This window comes from Emydura macquarii, unplaced genomic scaffold, assembly GCF_026122565.2.
Source record: "Emydura macquarii macquarii isolate MOO-44397 ecotype Brisbane River unplaced genomic scaffold, CSIRO-AGI_Emac_v2 contig_973, whole genome shotgun sequence".
Classification (NCBI taxonomy): Eukaryota; Metazoa; Chordata; order Testudines; family Chelidae; genus Emydura; species Emydura macquarii.
Window position 1 is genome coordinate 306,230 of NW_027131110.1, and position 23,078 is coordinate 329,307.

The 23,078-nt window shown below is 63.0% G+C and overlaps 1 protein-coding gene across 1 annotated transcript in view; it reads left to right on the plus strand.

Moving 5' to 3' along the window:
* The first annotated feature begins 5,332 nt into the window (after positions 1-5,332).
* MYO1G (myosin IG) overlaps positions 5,333-23,078 on the plus strand; it is a 47,465-nt gene continuing 29,719 nt past the window's right edge. Inside the window, exons 1-12 of the mRNA XM_067544561.1 lie at positions 5,333-5,427; positions 11,084-11,292; positions 11,872-11,965; positions 12,230-12,395; positions 14,410-14,463; positions 15,271-15,366; positions 16,440-16,556; positions 18,473-18,679; positions 19,702-19,847; positions 20,821-20,935; positions 21,429-21,599; positions 22,127-22,197. Of these exons, the coding sequence (XP_067400662.1) occupies positions 5,333-5,427; positions 11,084-11,292; positions 11,872-11,965; positions 12,230-12,395; positions 14,410-14,463; positions 15,271-15,366; positions 16,440-16,556; positions 18,473-18,679; positions 19,702-19,847; positions 20,821-20,935; positions 21,429-21,599; positions 22,127-22,197 (1,541 nt within the window). The remainder of the gene's footprint in view (positions 5,428-11,083; positions 11,293-11,871; positions 11,966-12,229; positions 12,396-14,409; positions 14,464-15,270; positions 15,367-16,439; positions 16,557-18,472; positions 18,680-19,701; positions 19,848-20,820; positions 20,936-21,428; positions 21,600-22,126; positions 22,198-23,078) is intronic.

Genomic DNA, 23,078 nt, shown 5'->3' on the forward strand with positions numbered 1-23,078 from the left:
GCTGCATTATAGGACAAGGGGAGGCTGAGGCCAGGGGTACCCCTTGGTCTGTGTCTGGCCCCAGAATTCAGCACGTGGATGAGAGGAATAAGCAAAGAGCTCGTTTGGCTTGTAAATATTTCCTCTGGCCAAGGGCTGGCTTAAATGTGCCCCTTGTAACCTACCACTGGGCTCCCCGTGCTGATCTGATGCACCTTGCCCACCTGCTGGTCAGTTACCTGCCTGCACTGACTCAGCAGGGACCTCTAGTGCCCTACTTGGATGCAGGTTTAAAACCCCACGCGACTTGTCCAGGGGTGTTCTCGGCTCCCCGGGTGGGGTGCTCTGCAGGGGAAGCACCCCTACAGCTTCCCCTGCCGCTTCATTGACACCCCGTGGGCTAATGCACGTCTAGTTCTCTACCTGCTTTCCCCGTCACGGCTGTGATGGACACTTCCTGCCCTACTGGAAGCGGCACGCAAGGCGGCTTGGTTCTTCCTCCCACAGCTGGCTGCGTTTCAGAGGTGTGTGGTCGCAGTTCTCCCCGTTCTGATGTAGCCCACGTAGTTCCCTTACATGGGCACGTTTGATACTGCACGGTGAAAAAGCGCCCGTTCACCATGCCTCGCAGCGTGCTTCTGCGCCTCAGGGAAGCAGCAGGGGCTGAGTGCAGCCGCCACAGGGCCTTTGTTCTGACTCCCAGTCCCAGCGCTCCTCGGCCAAGTCCCTTGGGGCGTGACTCGAAGCGTGCTGCACACCCATCCTTCCCCGTCTGGCGGCTCAGCATCGATGGCAGGCAGCCCCTTGCTTCCCTTCCTTGGCTGCTCTCTGAGCAGTGGGATGGATGCAGAGGCGCTGGGAGAATGACCCAGCTCAACCCCCGGTGGAAAAGGGTCCTGAGAGCTTTGGGGTCCTCTGTTTAATCCATTCCCTGCTGCTTTGGAAGCCCGACTCGCCTGCTGCTCTCTGGGGTGATTCAAAGGCCTCCCAGAAGAGGGAGCGGAGGCAGGGAAGACACGGAGCTACAGATGACAGCCTCAAGCACTGCTATAAAGAGAGAGACGCTGCGGGTGTCTTTCCAGGGGAGCAACGGTTTGGCTGCAGCTGTGGGAACCTGTAACGGGGACCCTCAGCCCCGGAGTGCCACCATTGTGTCTTTGCCTCAGTTTCCCCTCAGTAAGTGCAATGAGGCTCGCGTATATTGAACAGTGCCCCTGCGGGGGTCTGGTTTATTTAGCCCCCGGCTGGAGCATTGTACAAACAGGCCTACCCCCCCGGCACCTGCCCCTGGAAGGGGAGGGCAGTTAACAGTCCATCGCCCCCACTTCGTCCAGGCCCCCCTTAGCCTGGAACTCTTGTCAGCAGCTGCGGAAGGGTCCCTCCGCGTGGGTCAAGGTCCCTACAGAGGTCAGAGTGCCACGACCCTCTGGACAGCTTGTAATTCCTGTGCTCTGGGGCTTTTGCTGCTGCCTGGTGAAGCCCTGGCAGGGGGGCCAGGCTCCATTGAGACTTGGTATTCATAACGCCCACCTTTTCGAAGCCTCTCCCCGCCCCGGTAGTGTTCTTCCTGGGTCCTTTTCCTGGTGAGCCTGCTCCCCGGCTCCCTGGGACCTTTCTTTTTTGTGACTGGGGGACTTCCTTCTCCAGGAGCCTCTGTTCTCTTAATGCCCCCCTGCCACCCCCACACACCCATACTAGGCATAGCTTCCTTTTGATCTTACCCACATGCCTCCCAGTGACTCAGTGAGTCCCTGGTGAACCTGAGCTGCCTTCCCCACACCCCCCTGGAGCCTGTCTGAGGTAGGCTGGGCCCTGCCCCCTTCAGAGGGCAGCTGTCCTGTGTCAGAGCCCCTGTGTCACCTCAGGTTTGAAGACGCCCGAGTAATCCAGCCTTCTAGCAATGGGCCCACCCGCTGTAGGGGCCCTGGTGTGCAAGGCTGGGGCAGCTGGCCGGAGAGGACAAGTGAGGAAGAACAACGCAACGTGAACCTCAGCTGCTGCCCTTCTCTCATGGCCCCCCCCTTCAGCCACTTGCAATCTATCAGTCTGTGGTACCCTCGGCTGCCACCCACTCAGCGGGGTCTTTCCGGGGGGAGCTGGCACGGGCAGGAGAGATGGCACTGCACTGCTTTCAGCTGGCTGGCAGTGCCCGTGTAGCAAAGGCCAGCGTATGTTGCCCAGTCCCTGAATGCAGTGTCAGGGCTGCGTGCCCGCCCCGGGTTCTGCTGCTGCCGCTGCTCAGAGAGAGGCATGGTGCAAACAGAAGCTGCCCTGCCTGAACGCTGCCAGCTGCGATCCGATCCGGTGCTGGCTGGCCCCGGGTCATGGGTCTGTTTTGCGGGTGGGTGCAGGGAGGGTAAAGCCACTCAGCGGAGTCGGGCACGGGCTGGCTGCCGTAGGGCTAAAGGGATGATTCCCTCCTGCGCTGACGCTCAGTGCTCTGTCATCCCCACGGACACGCCTGGGCTTTCACGTGAAGATGGGTTGCTACAGAGCACGCTAAGCTACAGGTGGGCAGGGGGTGATTTCTCATCACCCATGGGACATCCCCAAGGGAAAAACCCACCTGCCTGAGCAAAGCCTCCAGGACAACCCAGGAAACCGTCTGGGGACCATTCCACTTCCCCCGAGACGTTCCTCTTCCAGGAGGGTTTTGGCGCAGGCTGAAGCGGTTGGGCTAATTAGCCCTGGACCGGGCCGGCAGGACGATGCCCTGGGGTCCCATCTGCGGAGCTGGCTGAATGCTGCTCTGGCGCGGGAAGGAAATGATGTCACCCGACCGCAGGCCGGGACCGCATGGTGACAAAGCAACGGGAAGTGAGAGCCAGGCAGCCAACCAAGCGCGGTTTCCACTGCTGCTATTTCAGTGTAATAGCGTGAGTGAGAAACCTGCTGTTCTGACTCCGGTGGGCAGGGCGTTGTCTGGGCATGGGCCATGGGGGCACCTCGCTTCTGACCCACGGCCCCCAGATAGCTCAGTCCTGGACCCCGCCCTATAAGAACAGCCATCCTGGGTCAGACCAATGGGCCATCTCGCCCAGTCTCCTGTCTTCCGACTGCGGCCAGCGCCAGGTGCTTCAGAGGGAATGAACAGAACAGGACAATTATCGAGTGATCCATCCCCTGTCGTCCAGTCCCAGCTTCTAGCAGTCAGAGGTTTAGGGACACGCAAAGCAGGGGGTTGGGTCCCTGACATCTTGGCTAATAGCCATTGATAGACCAATCCTCCATGAACTTACCTAATTCTTTTTGGCACCCAGTTGTACTTTTAGCTTTCACAACATCCTCTGGCAAGGAGTTCCGTAGGTTGACTGTGTTGTGTTAAGAAATACTGCCTTCTGTTTGTTTTAAACCTGCTGCCTATTAACTTCATTGGGTGACCCTAGCTTCTTGGGTTATGTGAAGGGGTAAATAACACTTCTTTACTTACCTTCTCCACACCAGTCATGAATGTATAGACCTCTGTCATATCCCCCCTTAGTCATCGCTTTCCTAAAATGAACAGTCCCGGTCTTTTAATCTCTTCTCATAAGGAAGCTGTTCCATACTCCTAATTGTATTGGTTGCCCTTCTTTGCACCTTTTCCAATTCATATATATCTTTTTTGAGATGGGGTGAGCAGAACTCAAGGTGTGGGCGTACCATGGATTTAGATAGTGGCGTTTATGATATTTTCTGTTTTATTATCTATCCTTTTCCGAATGGTTCCTAACATTCTGTTCGCTTTCTTGACTGCTGCACATTGAGCGGATGTGTTCAGAGAACTATCCACAATGACTCCAAGATCTCCTTCCTGAGTGGTAACAGCTAATTTAGACCCCACCATTTTATAGGTATAGTTGGGATGATGTTTTCCAAAGTGCATTTCCTTGCCTTTATCAACATTGAATTTCATCTGCCATTTTCTTGCCCAGTCACTATTTACCTTTTTCCACTGTGAAAACTGACCCATTTATTCCTACCCTTTGTTTCTTATCTTTTAACCAGTTACTGATCCCTGAGTGGACCTTCCCTCTTATCCTGTGACTGCCTGCTTTGCGTAAGAGCCTTTGATGAGGGACCTTGTCAAAGGCTTTCTGAGAGTCCAAGAACACTGTATCCAGTGGATCACCCTTGGCCACGTGTCTGTTGACCCCCTCAAAGAATTCTAATAGATTGGTGAGGCAAGATTTCCCTTTCCAAAAGCTGTGTTGACTCTTCTCCAACATATTGTGTTCATCCGTGTGTCTGATCATTCTGTTCTTTACTGTAGTTTCAGCCAGTTTGCCTTGCCCTGAATTCAGGCTTACCGGCCTGTCATTGCCAGGATCACCTCTGGAGCCTTTTTTAAAAATTGGCATCTCACATCAGCTACCCCCGTCACCTGGTACAGAGGCAGATTTGAGCGATAAGTTACATAGCACAGTTAGTAATTCTGCAATATCTGAGCGCCTTCAGAACTGGTGGGTGGACACCAACTGGTCCGGGGACTTTTTACTGTGTCGTTTATCACTTTGTTCCAAAAACCTCGATCGCCACCTCAATGGGGGACAGTTCCTCAGATTTGTTAGCTAGCAAAAATGGCTCAGGTGTGGGAACCCCCCTCGCATCCTCTGCAGTGAAGAGCAATGCAAATAAAGCATTTCACTTGTCCGCAATGGCCTTGTCTTCTGTTTCACCCGATGCGGCCCATCCCCCTCGCTCCTGACCCACAGCCCCCCTGCTATCCCCGCCCTGGACCCCACCCAGCTCTGCCAGTGCCCTGTAGGATTCCTGCTCTCCCAGTGCGGCTTTTCGCGCCCAGTTTGGGAGGCAGGGCATCTCACAGAAGGCTTCTGTGCAATTACTGCAGCGTGAGGGAGACGCAGGAAGAGGGGCAGCAAGGAATCCCTGCCCCCAGTGCACTGGTTTGAGTGGGCCAGGCTGGGGGCTGGGAAGGGACCCTCTCCACCAGGTTGGGGAGCCGGGCTGCAGGGCTCCTGCACACCCACCCTACAAGGATAGCAGGCTGGTGGGCCTCCCCCCATGGCAGAGTACTGGGCTCCTGACCCCTGTCTGCAGGGGAACCGCACCCTGCCCGGTCACACTACGAGGGGCAGGATTCAGCCCAGAGGCAGACGGGCCCCCAGCCCGTCCTGGGGCGACAGGGTTCCCGCCCGGCCCTGAGTGACAAGCCGGGGCTAACCACGCAACCCCACCCCCTGGGCCGACGCCACGCCCCGCCGCTCAGGCAACCGCCGCACAGGAAGCTGAGCCCCGGCAGCTCGCTGGGTTTTGAAAGTCCTCTTTCCTCAGGCACGCGCGCTCCCCTCCAGCGCCCGGCCCCACACATCCCCACGGCGGGGCCCCGGCCCCCCCTTCCCCCTCCAGCGGCATGGCCCAGGAGGAGAGCCTGGAGTTCGGCAAGGCGGACTTCGTCCTCCTGGACCAGGTGACCATGGAGCATTTCATGGAGAACCTGAAGCTGAGGTAACCGGGCGCCGGGGGTGGGAGGCCTCTGCCGGGGTGTGTGTGTGGGGGGAGCTGGGCTGGCGGCTCTCGCAGGCGGTACAAGGTCAGCGTACGGGTGGCGGGCTGCCAAGGGCTGCCCGGATGCAGCGGAAAGCAGCCCTGGTGGTTCAGCGGGAGGCGCCCAGCAGCACCGCGCCGGGTGCCAGGGAGCGGTCTCTTTGAGCCGGCGGGCGAGCCCCGGTGTCCGGACTGGATGCCGGCATGGGGTGTTTACGCCGGACGGGCCAGCAGGACACAGGACTTCTTCGGCACGCCCGCTTTCCAGCTGCCGAGTCACGGGGCGGTGCTAGTGCATGGCTGTGCACCCCCCGCACCCCGCAAGGCAGCGAAGCCACGCCCCCTGCAGACGGTGCACATGCAGGGCTTGTGGGATCCTGGCGATCAATACGCCCAGGAGCGGGGCCGGGGGGGGGGGGGGGGGGGGGCAGATCAGAGCCCTACAGCGTCATGCCCGGAGATCTCTGCCGCGGGAGCTCAAGGAGCGCTCCATCCGCTAGCGCTTGTAGTAGGCCCTTATACTCTGTGGGCTGCCTGTGTGATCTGTACAGCTCCGAGCACCTGCCCGTGCTCAGCGTAGAAGAACAGCTAGAGATGGGCCCAACCCACCCCCCAGCCCCCCAAAGCTCCTAAACGTTACTGTCTCCGATGCCTCGAACCAGAAATCTGGTGTTCTCTAGGCAGCTGCCGAAGCAGATGGGGGAAGGATTGGTGGCTGGCCGGGGTGGGTGCTTGTCCCAGGACAGGGCAGGGTGTGGCAGCTGAACTGAAGCCTGTGAGGATGAATTTGTCCCCATACTTGGGGTGAGATACCGAGGGGCCGGAAGGGTGGACGGCCCCTGGGGCAGGCAGGGCGGCGCTAGAGACGCGCGCCGAGGGATGGCGTGCGGGCCAGGACTGAGAGAGCATGGAGGAGAGACAGCCGTGGGCTGATTTCCACAGGCCCTGAGCACCCGAAGGTGGGGACAGCCCCTTTCCAGATCAGGCCACTTACCCCAGAGCGTGGCAGGGGCAAGGACTCTACCCAGGCCCTGGTGAACAAGGGGTTAACCTCTGCTCAGCTGCCCCATCCCTTTCTGCTGTGTCCCCCGGGAGTTGGTTCTGAGGGGCAGCTCCCAGCTCTTGGCTGAGAAAGCATCGTAGCTGAATTAATGAACCCTCTAGCCCCTGCCCCAGGAGGTATGTCGGTATCATGATGCCCCTTTTACAGAGGGGGAAACTGAGGCGGGGGGCGGGGTAGGGATTTTTCCCACGCTGACACAGGGCGTCAGGAACACAGGTGGGCTCAGGACTCACCTCCTGTGTCCTAGTCTGGTGCTTCCTCCTGGCCTCTTGGTAACCTCCATCTTCCCGGCTCTGGTGGAGTGTCCTTTGGGTGGCTTCTGCAGACACGGCAATTGGAGCCAAGGTCCAGCTAGTCCAAATGACCCTGTCTCTGTCGCCAGCCAGCAACCGCTGCTTCAGAGGAAGGTGTAGGAACACGGCAGTAGCTGACGTGGGATAATCTGCCCCCAGCAGGGTCTCATCCTGCCCTCTAATAGTTACAGATTGACTTCGATCCTGGAACAGGAGGGTTTTTTATCCCTCCCAGATCTCTTTTTAAGCATTTACTGCCAGGCTTAGAAACAGCTAGCACACGCCCATCTGCCCTGCCGCCGCTTCTCTGGAACGACCGGCGTGTTCTCCAGAATCTGTGCTTTCCTCTTTTTAAACAAAGCCCATCTCCAGCTGTTCTGGCGGCCAAGCAAACCACAAAACCGTGACCTGAGAGTGTGAGCCGGGCAGAGCTGAGTCGGGCAGAACCTAGCTCGGCGCGGGGTGACCTGTGGATGCCTCAGATGCCCAGTGGTGATAACTGAGATGGGACAACTCGAAACTATTTCATTACTTGTGTAAAGAGGGAGACGGCGGGTCCCAGGGCGGCGTGATTCACTGAGTAACAGTGTCTCATGTGGGTGATGTTGGTTAGGGACCGCGGCTTGACTTTTCCCCACTCGGGAAGCCAGGCCCATGGAGCCCAGTGGTGCCATAAGGCATGTAATCAGATTTTGAAAGTGGGGTTGCGTTTTTGGCAATGCTGATGGGCGGAGCTTATTTGTGGGCGGAGCTTGGAAGAGCACCAATCTGGTGCCCCTGGCATGCACTATGATACCGTGGATGGTCTTGTTCCCCCTAAAACCCTCTCCTTGAATCGTGCTGAGCTCCTGGCCTCCACAGCTTCCTGTGGCCATGAGTTCCACTGTCTCAACACACCAAGTATTTCCTCACCTCCACTTTGGGTTTGCCACACTTCAGTCCCATGCTCTTGTGTCGGGAGGCAGGGGGAACGGCAGCTCCCCATCGACCTCCCCACACATGACAATCTCAAAGGGGGCACCACTGATGCGGCCGTAAGCAAAGTCCTTGTTAGTTTTGCGAGGGTGGCTTCTCGCCTGCCTGATGCCCCATCTGAGCTGCTGGGCAGCTGATCCCAGCTGTTTGAGACTCCCCTGCCAGCAGAGAAATGGAACATCCCAACAAGAGAATCCAGGTGTCATCATCCCATTCAGGGCTGGCTTTAAGATTGCGGGGGGGCCAGATCATGTCTCTTCCTTCCCTCCAACTCCCCTCTCCCCCCCACACACATCCCCTCACCCCTGCTTCACTCCCTCTAAACTCAGCCAGCTCCTTCTACCTTCCGCCATGGATCTGGGGCCAGAGCTCCCACATGTGGGGGAAAAGGTATACTTTACTGGGGCCCGGAGGCCCTTGGGGTGCCTGCCACAGACTGCAACCCCCAGTACCATGAGGAAAAAATTGAGGCTAAATTGTAGCTCATGCCTGACGCTATTTCTGGAAACTTATTTCCCTGGATCGAGGCATCTGTTGTCCAGATCTTGGGAGATTTGCTTATTAAATGAGATTTACAAAAAACAACTGCAACGAATTGTCAGTGAAGTGTTCAGAGCCCTGCGGGGTTTTTGCACACTGCCCGTGACCGTGGCAGAAGCTGAAAGACGTTTCAGCAAGCCAGCACTCATCAGAAACTGCAGGCGTTCGACAATGGGACAAGAACGGTTAAGCCACCTAGTTATCTTGTCTACTGAGTGTGAACTTGAAAGAGAAATTGACTTGGGGGAGGGGCTAATTCATGATTTTGCAATGAAAAAGGCCAGAAACATAAAGCTTGAAAATGAATTGGCCTAATTCTAAAATGCTTGCAGTCACATTGGTCCATTAGAATAAAAAAGTCAAGACATGGGCAGGCTAGAATACCTTTATAACGACCAAAAAGTTACAAAATAGTCAGCGAACTTGTCGGACTCTCAGGCTGGGTGTTACGTTAAACAGAAGTAGCAAAGGGGGGGGGCATTTCTCAGAAATGTAGAAGATGTAACAGTAATTTCAGAATTCAAACTGTTTTCATGGCTCAGGAGATTGCATGGATGGGCTGAGGGGTTGTGGTATGTGTGTGGGAGGGGGCCTGTGTCACAAGTTTGTACTGGGCCCGAAAAAATGATGCTTGGGCCCTGGCTGGGGCTTCCCTCTGGATGCCTCCGTTTCCTCTCTGGACATCCCCACCAAGCAGCACTGCTGTCTTTGCTGCTGTCCCGCCAGCTCCATGGGGGCTGGATGCCACCCGCGAATCTGGTGTGGCCGTCCTGAGCAAGAGGTCACCCGGGGGTTGTGAGCGTTGCAAAGGGCAGCCAGCTGGGGAGAAACAGCGAGGCGCTGGGCTGGGCTTGGTGGGATGCAGCGGGCGAGCTGTGTTCCATCCCGGGCGTGTGTGCACGCGCACGGGGTGGGACACCAGGCCCGCTCAGCGGTGTGTCAGATCACACGAGCCCCTCAAACTGCTGCAGCGAAGGAGATCCTCCTTGGCCCAGGGGGACTGAGCCCCTTTGAGTCTCAGTTCGCCTGTGACTGGCTAGGTCTGGGTAGAGACGGGGTTGCAGGAGGTAATGAGAAGCCAGGGAGGGGCTTTTCAGACCAACCAGAGACCGCCGGAGCAGGAGGTGGGCGTCCAGGCAGGGCGTAAAAGGAAGAGCTCCCTGCGCAGCAGGGAGGCAGGTGAAGGACCCTGCTCTCCGGAGGGAAGGGGATTGGATGTCCGAGACTGTGCAAAGCCTAGAAGAAGCACCAGAGCCTTGTTTGGCTGCAAGCACTAAAGGAGGGAAGGGTGTTAAACGGGACCTAGCGCTCTGGGGCAGCCCCTCTGGAACCAGGGGGCAGGAAACAGAAAGGAGCCGGGGTGATGGCACAACCTTGCTTCCCTAGGAAGGCTGGGGCTGGGACAGGGAGGCCGGTGGCACAGGCAGTGGGTATCTCTACACGGCAAAGGAAAACCTGCGGCTGGCTGGCGCTGGCTGACCCAGCTCAGGCTGCGGGGCTGTTTTATTGCTGTGCAGGCTTCCAGGCTTGCCAGGGCCCTTCCCCAGATGGCTTGCGGCCTTGGTGCAGTGTCTGGGCCCGGGCGGCTCCGCAGGGCTCTCCTTTCTCTGCCAGCGCGCAGCACAGAGCGGACAGGTGGGGAGCAGCGGGGCACGCTCTGAGTCACACCCTTCCTGGCTGGCCGAGTTCTCACGGGCCCGCGCGAGTTCCTGGCCCTCCGCCTGTTTACAGGAAGGAGCTGGTTTCACCACCTCCGCGCAGGCTCCCCCTCCCGACACGCACCACTCCCATCCGAGAGACAGCTGGCTTTGCTGCGGCCGGGACCCCCGCGCCATCCTTCGCCGGTCACCCCACAATCCTCTGCACCCCCCGCCGTGCCCCAGAAGTCTGTGCACTCTGTTGAATGTGCCCATCGTGGGCCAGGCCAGGCCAGGGCCGGGCCATAGGAACCTCGGCCCGTGAAGCCTGGTCTCCTGCCGCGGTGGCAGGATGTGGGACAAGCCACCCCTGCTTAGCTCTCCTGCGTCTCTGCGGGGCCGGCACTGACGCCCAGCGCCTGCAAGTGGGACGGCTTCATCCGCCAGCAACCCCTCGGGCGGGTTCCTTTTGTCCTGGCACCTCGCTGGCGAACCCCACCCTGAGCGCCAGCCCGTCCCGCACAGGCGCACCCCTACTCTCTCTGGGCTGATGGGGCCCCGCAGGAGGCAGGTGGGAAGGGGCTCAGATGCCTCGGCGAGGGGCCCCCCTGGAGATATCACCAGTGTTATTGTGGACAATACAAGCAGGGCTCCCCTACGCTCTCCAGGGGGATTTCCGGCTGTGGGGAGGCTGGCAGAGACTCTGTGCGCGGGGAAGCTGCACTCCCGGAGTACCGACCCCCGGGCCAGACACAGCCCCTGCCTGCCCCTTCAGCGCAGCTCCCAGGCACACAGCCCCAGCCCCTTGCCCTGCCAGCCCGCAGGGTGGCTATGCCATAGGGGGCACTGACCCATAGATTAGACGGGCAGGGCGAATGTGCTGTAGGGGGCGCTGACCCATAGATCAGACGGGCAGGGCGGCTGTGCTGTAGGGGTGCTGACCCATAACTGAATGGGGGCGAAACTCCCGAGCCTGGCAGGGCAGTGGGGGTACGAAGCCGTCAGAGGGCGACGCTCCAGGGGCAGTTCCTGTTCTGGGGGCGATGCCCGCGGCCGGCCCGTGGCCCCCGGGTTTGCGTGGTAGCCCGAGCCTGCTTGGTCCCTGGCAGGTTTGAGATGGGGCGGATTTACACCTACATCGGGGAGGTGGTGGTCTCCGTGAACCCCTACAAGGCCACGCAGCTGTACGGGAAAGACGTGATCGAGCAGTACCGAGGGCGGGAGCTGTACGAGCGCCCGCCGCACCTCTACGCCGTGGCCGACGCCGCCTACAAGGCCATGAAACGCCGCGCCAAGGACACCTGCATCGTCATCTCAGGTCTGAGCCAGAGCCCCTCTGTCCAGCCGTCCGTCCGTCCCTCCCACACACTCACTCAGACGAGGAGGAACACCCTCCCACCCCTGTCCTGTTCTGCTGGGCTCGGGTCTGTCCATCCGGAGCGGGAACCACCCAGGATCTCGACTGATCTGGGCCGTTTCAGGCTGGGAGTGCCGCCTCCGCTGCCCCGGGCTGCCGGGCCATGGCATGGCCATCCCTCCTCCCCGCTGCCTGCTAACCTGGGGTGACAGCGGGTCCAATGTGTCTGGCCATCACTCCCCTGGGGCCCAGCCTCCGGGCAGTTCCTAGCGGCCACGGCACCGAAAGCTGCCGGGCCAGGGCTGGGCACGAGGGATGGCTGATGGAGGCTTGGCCCTCCTGAGCTCTGTAGTGGCCCCCAGGGCTCCAGCCCTGAGCTCCCCGGCCGGGGTTTGCAAACCCCTGTGGGGCACGGGGACTCGCGAGAGAGGCCTCTGATTTCCCGGGCACGCGCCAGGGAGGCGGGGGTTAACCCAGGGCAGCAAATCCTCACCCGTCCTGCTGTCCTCTTCCTATGCTGTCTGTCTGTCTGTCCTGCAGGGGAGAGTGGGGCCGGGAAGACGGAGGCCAGTAAATACATCATGCAGTACATAGCGGCCATCACCAACCCCAGCCAGAGGGCAGAGGTGGAGAGGTGAGAGGTTAAGTGGAGGGTGCACTGGGCTGGGAGTCAGGAGACCCTGACCTGGCGGGTGACCTTGGTCAAGTCCCTGCGTGCAGCGGGTGATGCCCTCACTTGATGGCAGGCGCTGAGGACTGTCCCTGGGTGCACAGGGGAGGAAGGGAGGGTTTGTCAGCTGCAAGCCGACGGCTGGGCCAGTCCTGACGACAGGGGTAAAGCGGCTCGGCCCCCGCCCCGCCCCGTGACAGTCCCTTTGTCGCGTCCCGCCCGGCCCAGGGTGAAGAACATGCTGCTCAAGTCCAACTGCGTCCTGGAGGCCTTCGGCAACGCCAAGACCACCCGCAACGACAACTCCAGCCGCTTCGGCAAATACATGGACATCAACTTCGACTTCAAAGGGGACCCCACCGGCGGCCACATCCACAACTACCTGCTGGAGAAGGTACAGCCCCGGGCAGCGCGCTGCAGATGCCAGAGCGGGGAGGGGCTGGGGCCGGGGCCGGGGCCGGGGGGGAGAGAGCAGGAAGGGGAGGACCATGCATAGCTGGGTGAGGGCAGCTCCCCCGAAGCACATGGGGCCGTCGCGTCGGGCTGGTGCACGGGTGGGTCAGGCCGCAGGATCTGGCCATCTGGCAGCACAGAAGGAAAGCTGCGTCTGTGGAAAGCTGGGGCTCTGCTGATGGGCTTCCAGGCCGGGTCTGAGCCTTGCTTCTCCTCCTACCTCCATCGTCACCCCGGGTTCGAGGGATCCTGCCTCCCCGGCAGCCCCTTTCCTTTGAACTGCGCCTGTGCTCACGGCAGGAGCGATTCCGCTACGCTCTGAATCCAGCCGCCTCTCGACATGGTGGCCAGGTGCCCTTCGTAGATCTCCAGGCCAGCAGGGACCATCTGCTCTGACCCCCTGTACCAAAGAGACCTGCCCCCCGATCATCCCCACGGCAGATCTGGTAGAAAAACACCCAGGCTCCGTTTAAAGACCGTCGCGGAGGGAGAATTCAGCCGCCCCTCGGCCAACGGTGCCGCTGGTGACTGACTCTCACCGCTAAAAACGCCCACCTCATGCCGGTCTGAATCTGGCAGCTCCAACTTCCAGCCGCTGGAGGGTGGTAGACCTTTGCCGGGTTGAAGAGCCCGTTCTTCGATCTTTCTACTTGCAGACTGGGCTCAAATCACCCCTTAGCCTGGTGGGGGGCAGAGACACTGAAGGGCTATGAGACCCAGTGGACTGCTGGGGCCAGGCCAGGTCCGGGGGCAGGCAGGCACCATGGCTTTTGAGAGGTTCCTTCGTCGGAGACAACCCACGGCGTGCTGAGCAGAGCGGGCCTGTCCTAGCAGCGCTGGGAAGTACCTAGCCAGCAGGGCCGGCTGGCGCCATCCTGTCCTGCCATCACAGGGCGGCATGCCCCTTCCCGGGCCAGGGGCCGGCCAGCCCTGCTCAGTTCCGGGCGGCTGGGAAGGGCTCCGAGGTTTACCCCAAGGGCTGAGAGATCTCAGGTGGAGGCGCTGCAGGAAGGACGTTAGCTCCTGCGGCTGGCCCTGGAGCAGGGAGAGGCGTCTGGGGCCTGATCCAGCGTCCGGGTGTGGTACCAGTCCCTGCTGGGCTGAGGAGACAGGCCAGAGCCTGGCAGGACAGAGGCTGCCAGCGTGTGAAGGGCTGAAGGCGTCGGCATTGCTCCTGCACCCCCAAATGGCAACAAGTCTGTCTCTGCTGTATCTGTCCCACGAGCCTCCTGGTCCACGGCCTCCAGATCCACCGCTTGCCTCACTCTCTTACATCGCCATGGCGCCTGCCATCCCAACGGACCCCCAAAGCACGGAACACACAAAAGCCGCCTGGCTGCTCCCTGAAATGCAGCCACCTCTGGGGTGGAACGCAGCAGCTGTGTATTAGTGCGCACCCCGGCTCAGGACAGGAAGTGAGGAAAGCCGTTGTGTTGTGTTGCTGCTGCAGAAGGAGTTGAGGCAAACAGGGTTAACGCCTCTCAGTCAGGCATTTAGCCAGGATGCTGGAGTTAACACCCGGCTCTTGGATGCTCCCCAGTGCCTCTCCGGAGAAGGCCAGGATGGCTGCTGCAGTGCGGCCTGAAGAGGCCCCAGAATCTCGAAGGGGAAACTTCGTCCCATAGCAAAATAACAGGCCTCGGTGGGCAGCCCAGGGCAGACAATGGCCATCCTGCTGGAGAGGCATGGGCGAGGGACCGGCTCTGCCCCACCTGCCGGCACAGCTGGGGGTGCAGTTTCCTTTACCAGCGATCAGCCTGTCCTCTGAGATGAGGGAATTTCTCTGGTCTCGCCAGCCAGGTGTCTCCGCTTGGAGCAGCCCCGGCAGCTTGCGGCCACTCCTTGGCGAGCGGGGCCGGGCGTGAGACCTGCCGCCCTGGCAGGCCGGGCGGGCCGACCTGGGGCTGCGAGAGGCGGCCCCCGGGCACTGACTTCCTCTGGGCTTTCCCTTGCAGTCTCGCATCCTCAAGCAGCAGCCGGGCGAGAGGAACTTCCACTCCTTCTACCAGGTGAGGCCGGCCAGAGCCAGCCGGGCCTGGGGGAAGCCTGGGGCAACGGCCAGCGCGGCTGCAGGATCCCCAGGGGGCAGGGGAGGGGGTGAGGAGGTGGCTAAATAAAGGAGGGGGAACTGCTCCCAGAAGCCAGCCCGGTCTCTCTGGTGGGGCCGGCTGCCAGCCTGGCTCCATCCAGCGCTTCTCAGAAGGATGCCCTGGCAGCGGTGGGCCCAGTAAAGGAGGGAGGGTGAAGAAGGGGGAAGTGTTTGTTGGCCTGTCCCCAGCCACAGGGGCGCATCCTGTGACTTTCCTGCCACCTCCGGCCTGGCAGGCAGCCGCGCTACTGGGTCGGCCCCAGTCCTCTGCGCCAAGGCCCCCGGCGGCTGCCCAGCGGGGGGGATCCTGCTCCCCCGGGGAATCTGGCGCCGCCAAGGTCCGGGTGCAGAATGGGGACTGGGCCGGGCGCGGGGATGTCTTGGCGCTGAGGCTGCACGTCCCTTATTTAGAGCGGGCCAGAGACCCAGAGGGGCTGGGGAAGCGCGTGCCGTGAGCCACGCCGGGATCTACCACAGGCTACAGCCGCCCGCCCCCTTTGGCTCTCGCTCAGCCCCGGCCCTGCAGGGACCCCGAGGATGGGGCCCAGCCGTTCTGGCTGTCCCCCCGTCTCCCCAGCTTCGGCACCACAGTCCTGCTGCTCGTCCTGGCCAGCCAACGCCTCCCTATCCTGCCTCCCCCCGTCCCGTCGCCGGGTCTCAGCTCCTTGGGGTGCACTGCCGCATGCCCCGGGCACGGGGGGATCTCATCCCTGTCTGTCCCCCTCAGCTGCTTCTAGGTGCCTCGGACGCTCAGCTGGCCTCCCTCCATCTCTGCAGGGACCCTGCGGCCTACCGCTTCACTGGCCAGGGCGCCAGCAACAACGTGAGTGCCCTTTGCTCCGAAGGGTTCCCCAAACCCGGGCCCACGTTCCCAAGTGACGGGCGATGGGGATCGGGGACCCGACCGGAGACCCCGGCCTGTGATTTTTGAAAATGCTGCGCCCCCACCCTGAGATCAGGCCCCGTGAAGGGGTCTCAGGTTGGGCCCCCCAAATGACTGGTCATTTGGAAACCCGGGCCCAGGGACCTAGGATCTTCCTACCCCCCTGCACTGGGCAAGGCAGGGGCCGGGTGGTGGGGAAGACAGGGGCCTGTGGACAGCCCCCCAGCCTGCCACGTGTGGAGCAGGGCTCGGGAGCGGCTGCTCCAAACCGGACAGGGTGGAGCGTCCGAACTCTGCAGGGATGGAGCTGCTGGGTGCTCCGGGACTGACACGTCCCTGGCGGCAGCAGGCACAAATCCCATTGGCTCCAGCGGCAGCTGCAGCTTCTTGCTACCCACGCGGTTTACACCGGGGCTCCCTTTGGGCCGTGTTCCCCCCCTCCGCTCGCCCCCTGCACCGTGGGGCTAAGAACCGTCGCTGGGCAGGGTCCGTGGAGGAGGAGACGCGGTGCAGCTGGGCAGGAAACACGTGGGGAAATCCAGCCAGACATGGCTTCTGCATAGGGCTGGGAGGGCCCCGGGGTGCCAGGCAGCGGGTCGCCGAGCCCGTCCCCTCCAGGCTGGACGCTGCGGTGATGGGCGCTAGGTAGATCATCCCTTCCACTCTCATTTCCTCGCTGTCTGGTGGCCTCTGTGAAACGACTTTGCTGCCTCTCAGCACAGTTCCCCTTGGATCCAGGGATCCGCATCACTGGACTCTACCAGCGTCAGTATGTGTGCGCGGGACTGAGCGGCCCCAGGGGTCAGCGCCATCCCCAGGCCTTTAGAGATGGTCCCTCGGGGGCAGGGACATGCCCCGGTCGGGGCTGTGGGTGCAGGATGCTTGGCCCTGCAGCTGCCCAGGCTGAGCCTGACGTGTGGACAAATGAAGGGCTCCGGGGCCGTGTGACTGGCACCTTCCCCAGGGCTGGGGATCATTCACCTCTATCTTCTCCCCCATCCCCCAATCCCCAGCTGCTGGCCAACGACCGCACCAACTTCCAGGCCGTGGCAGATGCCATGACCGTGATCGGCTTCAGCCCGGAGGAGATCACCTCCGTCTACAAGATCCTGGCCACTATTTTACACCTGGTAAGTGCTGGCCAGCACGGGGCGCGTAGCGCTGGGTGTGGCTGGGTCAGAGGGGCCCGGAGCCGGCACAGCCGCTCTGCAGGGAGACGTGCCACCCCCGGGACTGGCCTGCAGGGGCGTCGCTTGGACACAGGGCCCTCCGCATGGGAGCTCGAATCAGCCCAGGCCAGAGACGGGGGCTGGGCTGGGTTGGGGCACGTGGACCCATTCCAGGGCTACACTCCCAAGTCCCGCCAGTGTGTGCTGCGCCCGGAGGCCAGCCTGGCCCGGCTTTGGGGGGGGAGGGAGGAATCTGTTCCAGTTGCTCTGAAGTTGTGGATAGAAACCAGGGGGTTCGAATCCACCCAGGGCACTGTCAACAGGGGTCCCCCCCAGCTGCCCAGCCAAACCCATGCCGGGCTGGCTGGCAGAGGGCTCGAGGGAAATGCACGTTGTCAAACCGAGCTGGGCTCCCCTGGGCGCGCTGCTGGGGGAATGCCCGGGCAATCCGCCCCCCGCCCAGGCAATCCGCCCCATGCCCAGGCAATCCGCCCCACGGCTAGGAGGCCGAGCATGTGACAGTCCAGGAAGCTGGCGTCTCCTCCCAGGGATGCAGGAGGGTCAGGACTGAGTCTGGGTGGGGGACATGCAGCAGAGCTGCTGGGCGATTGGCAGGCGTTTAGCAGCTGAGCCTGGCTGGCCACCTCACCAACCTTCCCCAGGGCATCCAGGGCAGCTCTGGACCGGGCGCCCCCGTGAGCCCAGCAGCCAGCCTGGCTGTGCACATGCCCGGTGCCACGCGTGACGATCACCCTGAGCTCTGAGCCACGCTGCGTGGCGCCCGCTCCTTGCAACCCCGTCCCCAGCTCACCCCGCGGTGCCCGGGGACGGCGGGGGGCTCCGGGCAGTGCAATGAACTGACCTGCCTTAAATGCCGTGCTGGGGCCTTCGCTCTGAGCCTCCTCCGGGAGCGGCCTGGAGCGCCAGGCCGGCTGTGCCGGTGCGTTCGGGGTCCTGGAGCGTGTCCAGACCCGTGTGGGCAGCTCTGATGTGTTGGCAGATCCTGCTCTGGCGGTTAAAGCCCAGGACTGGTAGTCAGAGGGCTGAGATTTGATTCTTGTGGCCTCCTGTGTGGCCAGGGGCGCAGCCCCGCACGGCGCCTCTTCATGCCTCAGTTTCCCCATGCGGGAGGTGGGATGTGATGCTTGCTGGTCCCTGGGGGCTGACTCGGGAAGGTGTGTGAAGCCGCAGGTGCTGTTCTGGGGAGGCGGGCGGGCGGGCATGACGGGCTGTGGCTAACGAGGCGCGCCCACGCGTGTGGATCTGGGCCCGCAGCGCTGCGCCGGCTGAGCTCCGTGACGAGCTCCCCGTGCTGTCAGTGGGAGCAGGGGCAGATGGCTGGACGTGGACCCGGGGCTGCGTCCGGGCAGGCTGGTGCCGGCTGAAGTTGGTGCAGGGAAATTGAGGCGACTTACAGCAAAGGGTGAAGCTGGCGCGACCTCTGACGTGGAACAAAACAGGCTTGTCCCCGACTCCGTGGGGCATCTGGGTCTGCTCCATCGGCCCCCCTGTCAGTCCTGAGCCTGCCCCCGGGGCGCCCTTCGCACCTGTGCCAGTGGGCGCGAAATGCCACTGGAGCAGACGACGATGCGAAGGGCCGGAGGGCAGAGAATCGAGCCCTGGGTTTCCAGGCGCTGGGGGCCGTGCGTGTTCGGCTGCCGTCTATCCGTCCGCGCGTCCTCACGTGGGGTTCCCGTGCATGCAGTCCTGTGCGGGCTGTGTCCGCTCGGGATGTCGAGTTACCTGCCCAGGCTTTCCTCTCTCCCTGCGTCCGTGGGCTACTCCTCTGCTCACCTGGCCCCCGGCCCGGCCCACGGAGGGGGAAGCCAGCGCCCTCTCCCTGCTGCTTGCCTCTCACTCTCCTGATGCATTTCCAGGGCAACGTGAGCTTCCTGGACCAGGGCGAGGCCGTGGAGGTGGAGAGCGAGGAGCTGGTCTCCCACCTGGCGGAGCTGACCTCCACCCGGCCGGAGAGCCTGCTGAGGACGCTACTGTACCGCATGGTGGCGGCGGGCAGCGGGGAGGTCATCGAGAAGGGGCACAGCGCCAAGGAAGCCAGCTACGCCAGGGACGCCTGCGCCAAGGTGAAGAGGTGGGGGGGCTGGGGGCTGGGCCGCTGGGGGAGCCGCCCTGTAGCAGAGCAATGCGCCCCGTTACCTCCAGCGTCCTCCTTCCCGTCGCCCCGATGTCCCAGAGCCCCTGTGGAGGGCATCTGAGCCCCGCTTGCCCCGCAGGCGCCCCGGGAGCTCGCTGGGGTCAGGCTCGCCCCCAGCTAGGGTCAGGTTAGCCCCAGTGCCGACCTCGTTGCTCTGTAGAGAGCTTGGAGCGTCCGGGCGGGTAGGAGACCCAGATTCTCTCGCCAGGGCAGGCAGCGGTGGGGCAGGCTTCACCCCACGCTGCGACTGTCCCCCCCCCGCCCGCAGGGGACTGGGCATCTCTGGCTGCTCCGCCCTGGGCCTGTGATGATCTGGCTAGTTCGCCGGCCCATGCTGACGGGGACAATGCACGAGTGAAATGAGGTCTCTAAACGGCCGTCACTGCAGTGGGCCCCACGGCCTGGAGCTGGGGCTGTTCTGACCCCAACCTCCCACCAGGGCAGCTAGGCTGCAGCGTCAGGGAGCCTGGGATGAAGAGCATGGGTAAGGACAGGCCAGGGTCACAGGCCAGGCGCTGCTCCAAGCCCTTCTTGGGGTCAGCTGCTCCAGACAGCGCCGGGGCAGCAGCCCATGTGGACGTGGCTGCTTGTACCACACGGGGGCAGCAGCGGGGATTGAACCCGGGGCCATCAGCTGCAAAAACCCCTCCTGACCCCGGGTTAAAGGTGCGCCTCCCTCCGGCCGGGAGGTTACGGCTTATTTCTGCTGCGGCCACTGGATGGCAGGAGAGTGGCACCGCCCTGACATTTCATCCAGCAGGGGGCGGTGGTGAAACCAACACGCCCCCTGTCCCCGCCCCCTGGGGGGCGTGGCTTAAGCACTCCCGCCCCTAAAAGGTACAGTGCCCCACTCCTGGTGGAAGGCGTTTCGCCCCTACTAGCCCATAGCACTAGTTCCCGGGGGGGGGAGCCTTTTGTTTCATCATGTTTCTCTCCTCCCACCCTCCCCAGGCCATCTACGAGCGGCTGTTCTGCTGGATCGTGGGGCGCATCAACACGGTCATCGAGGTGAAGGACTACGACGCCCGGGTGCACGGAAAGAACACCGTCATCGCCGTGCTGGACATCTACGGCTTCGAGATCTTCGACAGCAACAGGTAGAGCCGAGCACCGCCCCCCGGGGCCGGCAGCCTCAGGCAACGCAGCCACGGCCCCCTCTCCCAGCGTTCACTGGGGCAGGGATCACGCCTGGGGCTGACTGGCTGGGGTAGACCCCGGCACAGGATGGGTGGTGGCGGGGGGGAGGGCAGGGGCTCAGGGTAGGGCGAAGCTGTTGATGTGCAGAGGGACGAGGGGGCGGGCGGAGGGGCTGGTCCCTTCCAGATCCAGCAGCTCCCAGGGGCCGTGGAGCCGGGCGTGGGGGAGGGGGAGAGCGCGGACGGGGTGTCCCTGGCAGAGGGGCAATCAGCGGGACTGGACGCGGCTCGTGTCTGCCTGTTCCCGCCATCTGGCAGCTGCTCCCAAGCCCGGTCCAGGGCTTGATCACGGGGTTCTGCCCTGCACCCACCCGGGGCCGCGTGGGGCTGGGTCGCTCAGTGGGTCGGGAGAGGTTGTGCCTGCTGCCCACTCCTGGTGAGAGCTCAGGTGTCAACACGGACCCAGTTTCGATGGGGGGGGAGGGGGGCTGTTCGCGATTCTGCCGCCAGATGTTTCCGGCATGTTTCGGTTGGATTATTCTTCACGCTGCCTGTGGCGCGTTCCTGTGCGCTGTGCGGCAGCGGCTGCGTTCCAGCCCAGAGGTGGCTGCACTGCCGTGCCGTCACGTGTTACAGTGTGCGAAGTGCTTTGTGGGAAAGGCGCGGCACGCCGGCCCGGGGGGTTAGCGTGGAGGGAGCCCTTCAGTCCAGCCCCCGGGAACTGAATCCTCCCTTGGCTCTGGGCATTGGGTGCCCAACACGTCCTGCCAGCCCTGGCCCGCGAGCCCAGTTTGCTCTGCAGAGTGCGAGGTGTGAGTGAGGGCAGAGGCTGCTGCAGGGGCGGGTGGGGCATGGGGCACAGAGTGGGGGAGACCCTGGCTCCCTGGAAGCAGGGGTGCAGATCCTGACACTTGGGCTCTTCGCCGGTTTGCAGCTTTGAGCAGTTCTGCATCAATTACTGCAACGAGAAGCTGCAGCAGCTGTTCATCGAGCTGATCCTGCGGCAGGAGCAGGAGGAGTATCAGCGGGAGGGCATCGAGTGGCAGCACGTGAGTGCCAGCGCCCCGCTGGGGGTGCTCCCTGCCCAGAGGGCCTTGCCAGCACCCCTGTGCGGGCGGGTGGGGCTCCCTGCCCAGAGGCCGTGCAGAAGGGTCCCTCCCGGCGATCTGTCCCCCAGGGCCGGGTGGGTGTGAGCTAAGCATGGCTCCTGCAGGCAGTGTCCCCGGGGCCAGGAGCGTGCGAGATGCTCCCGCCAAGGGCGCTGGGTCACAGGGGGGCCCCGTGCCCGGAGCTCTGCCCCAGGCAGCTCGCCCGCTGGAGACGTGACTCTCGCCTGCTGCGGGGCCCATGTTCCCAGGGCTTGTCCCTGCTCTGAGCCAGTGACCTGGTCTCCTGAGGGGCCCCGGAGCTCCCCCCTCCCCCCGGGCTCAGTGGCTCCGTTGTTCATTGAGCGCCCCAGTCCGGCCGGCCCAAGGCGGGCTCCGAACCCCCTGGCCCAGGAGACGCGGCCCAGTGAGCCCTGCCCTGCCCTGCCCTGCCCAGGTCGAGTACTTCAACAACCAGATCATCGTGGACCTGGTGGAGCAGCCGCACAAGGGCATCATCTCCATCCTGGACGAGGCCTGCCTGAGCGGGGGCCGGGTGACGGACGCCCTCTTCCTGGAGTCCATGAACACCAGGCTGGGCAAACACCCCCACTACGCCAGCCGGAAGGTAAGAGGCCGCGGCCGCGTGGCCGCCTCCAGCCTTGGGCAGCGGGGAAGGGCTGATCCCCACCGGCTCGCAGGGGGGCAGAGTGGGGGCTGGGCTACCCATTGGGGGGGAGATCAAGGGGGAGGGAGACAGTCCCGCTGGGAGGGAGGGAGGGGGTGGAAAGGGGGAAGCTGGGCTGGAGGATCCTGGCAGGAGGGGGCAAATTTAGCCTCCCTGCAACCTCAATCCCTCTGAGCCCGTGACCCCCCCCCCGCAGCCCCCAGCCGGGGCATTCTGGGTGTGGCAGCACCCCGTGGGGCTGCCCGGTGCATTGGCCCGGCCCTGGGCATGAGGGAAAGGGTGGTGCAGGGTACAAGGAAGGGGCTGTTTCCCCAGGCCAGGGAGGTGTATCAGAGTACCCGTACCAGAATGGGGCACTGGTCTGCACTGGGGGCACAGCCCGTGCCTGGCAGCGGTGCCCAGGGGGGCAGTAAGTACCCACGCCCGGCCACCCGTGCCCCCCTGCTCAGCCCACCCTGTGTTCGCAGCTCTGCGCCACCGACAAGTCCATGGAGTTCGGCCGGGATTTCCGCATCAAGCACTACGCTGGGGACGTCACGTGAGTCCAGGGCGACGCCCACGGGACAAAGCAAGGGGGTCCCGCCTGGCTGCGTGGCAGCCCTGTCTGGAGAGGGGCAGGGGACTCCCTGCTGACCCGGAGGGCCGATGGCTTAGCGCCAGGCTGCAGGGCTGGGAGACTGAGGGGGGAGTCCCACCGGGGCGGGGGGATAGGCTTGTTCCCTGCTCGCTGGGCAGGATTTCCGGGGCCCACCCGCAGACGCCCCCGAGGGGCTGGCTTGGAAACCAGGCCCCTCTGAGGCATCTCCAGCTGTAGCCCAGATCCCCAAGCTCTGGGCCTGTCTTCTCCCGTCGAAGCCAGGGGCTCCCCTTGCCCCTTCGGGGGGTTCCCCAGCCCACCAGGGCTCATGGGCAGCAAGCACTTCCAGGTCTCTGCTGATTTTCTCCCCACGGCTCCGGGCCGCTAAAGGGCCGCCCTTGGCAGGGCTCGCACCTTCCCTGGCCAGCAGGCCCCTCCATTTGCCCCTGGCCACGATCTGGGGCCAGTTCTCAGCCCCCCCCCCGCTGCCAGCTCTTCTCCAGGCCCTGCTGAAATTGGTCCCTCCTCTGGCCCCGCATGGTGCGCCGGGGGCAGGCTCCCCAGAGGGCCTCTCCCCTCCCTGCCCCGGGACGCGCTGGGCCTGAGGCAGAGGCGTCAAGTCCAGGGCCTGGGTGGGGAGAGCGAGCGCAGGAACGGAGCCATGCGTGGCTGCCTGGCCGGGCCGGAGAGGCACTTCTTGGTGTGCAGTTGAACGTTGGTGGGTAAGCACCGGGGTATGAGCGTGTCTCCCTGCGAGGCTGTGCTTGTGCACGTGTGAGTGTGCGATCGCACGGCGGGGGCTCTGGCAGGACAGCGTGCGTGTGTTTGGGCATGTGTGGGGG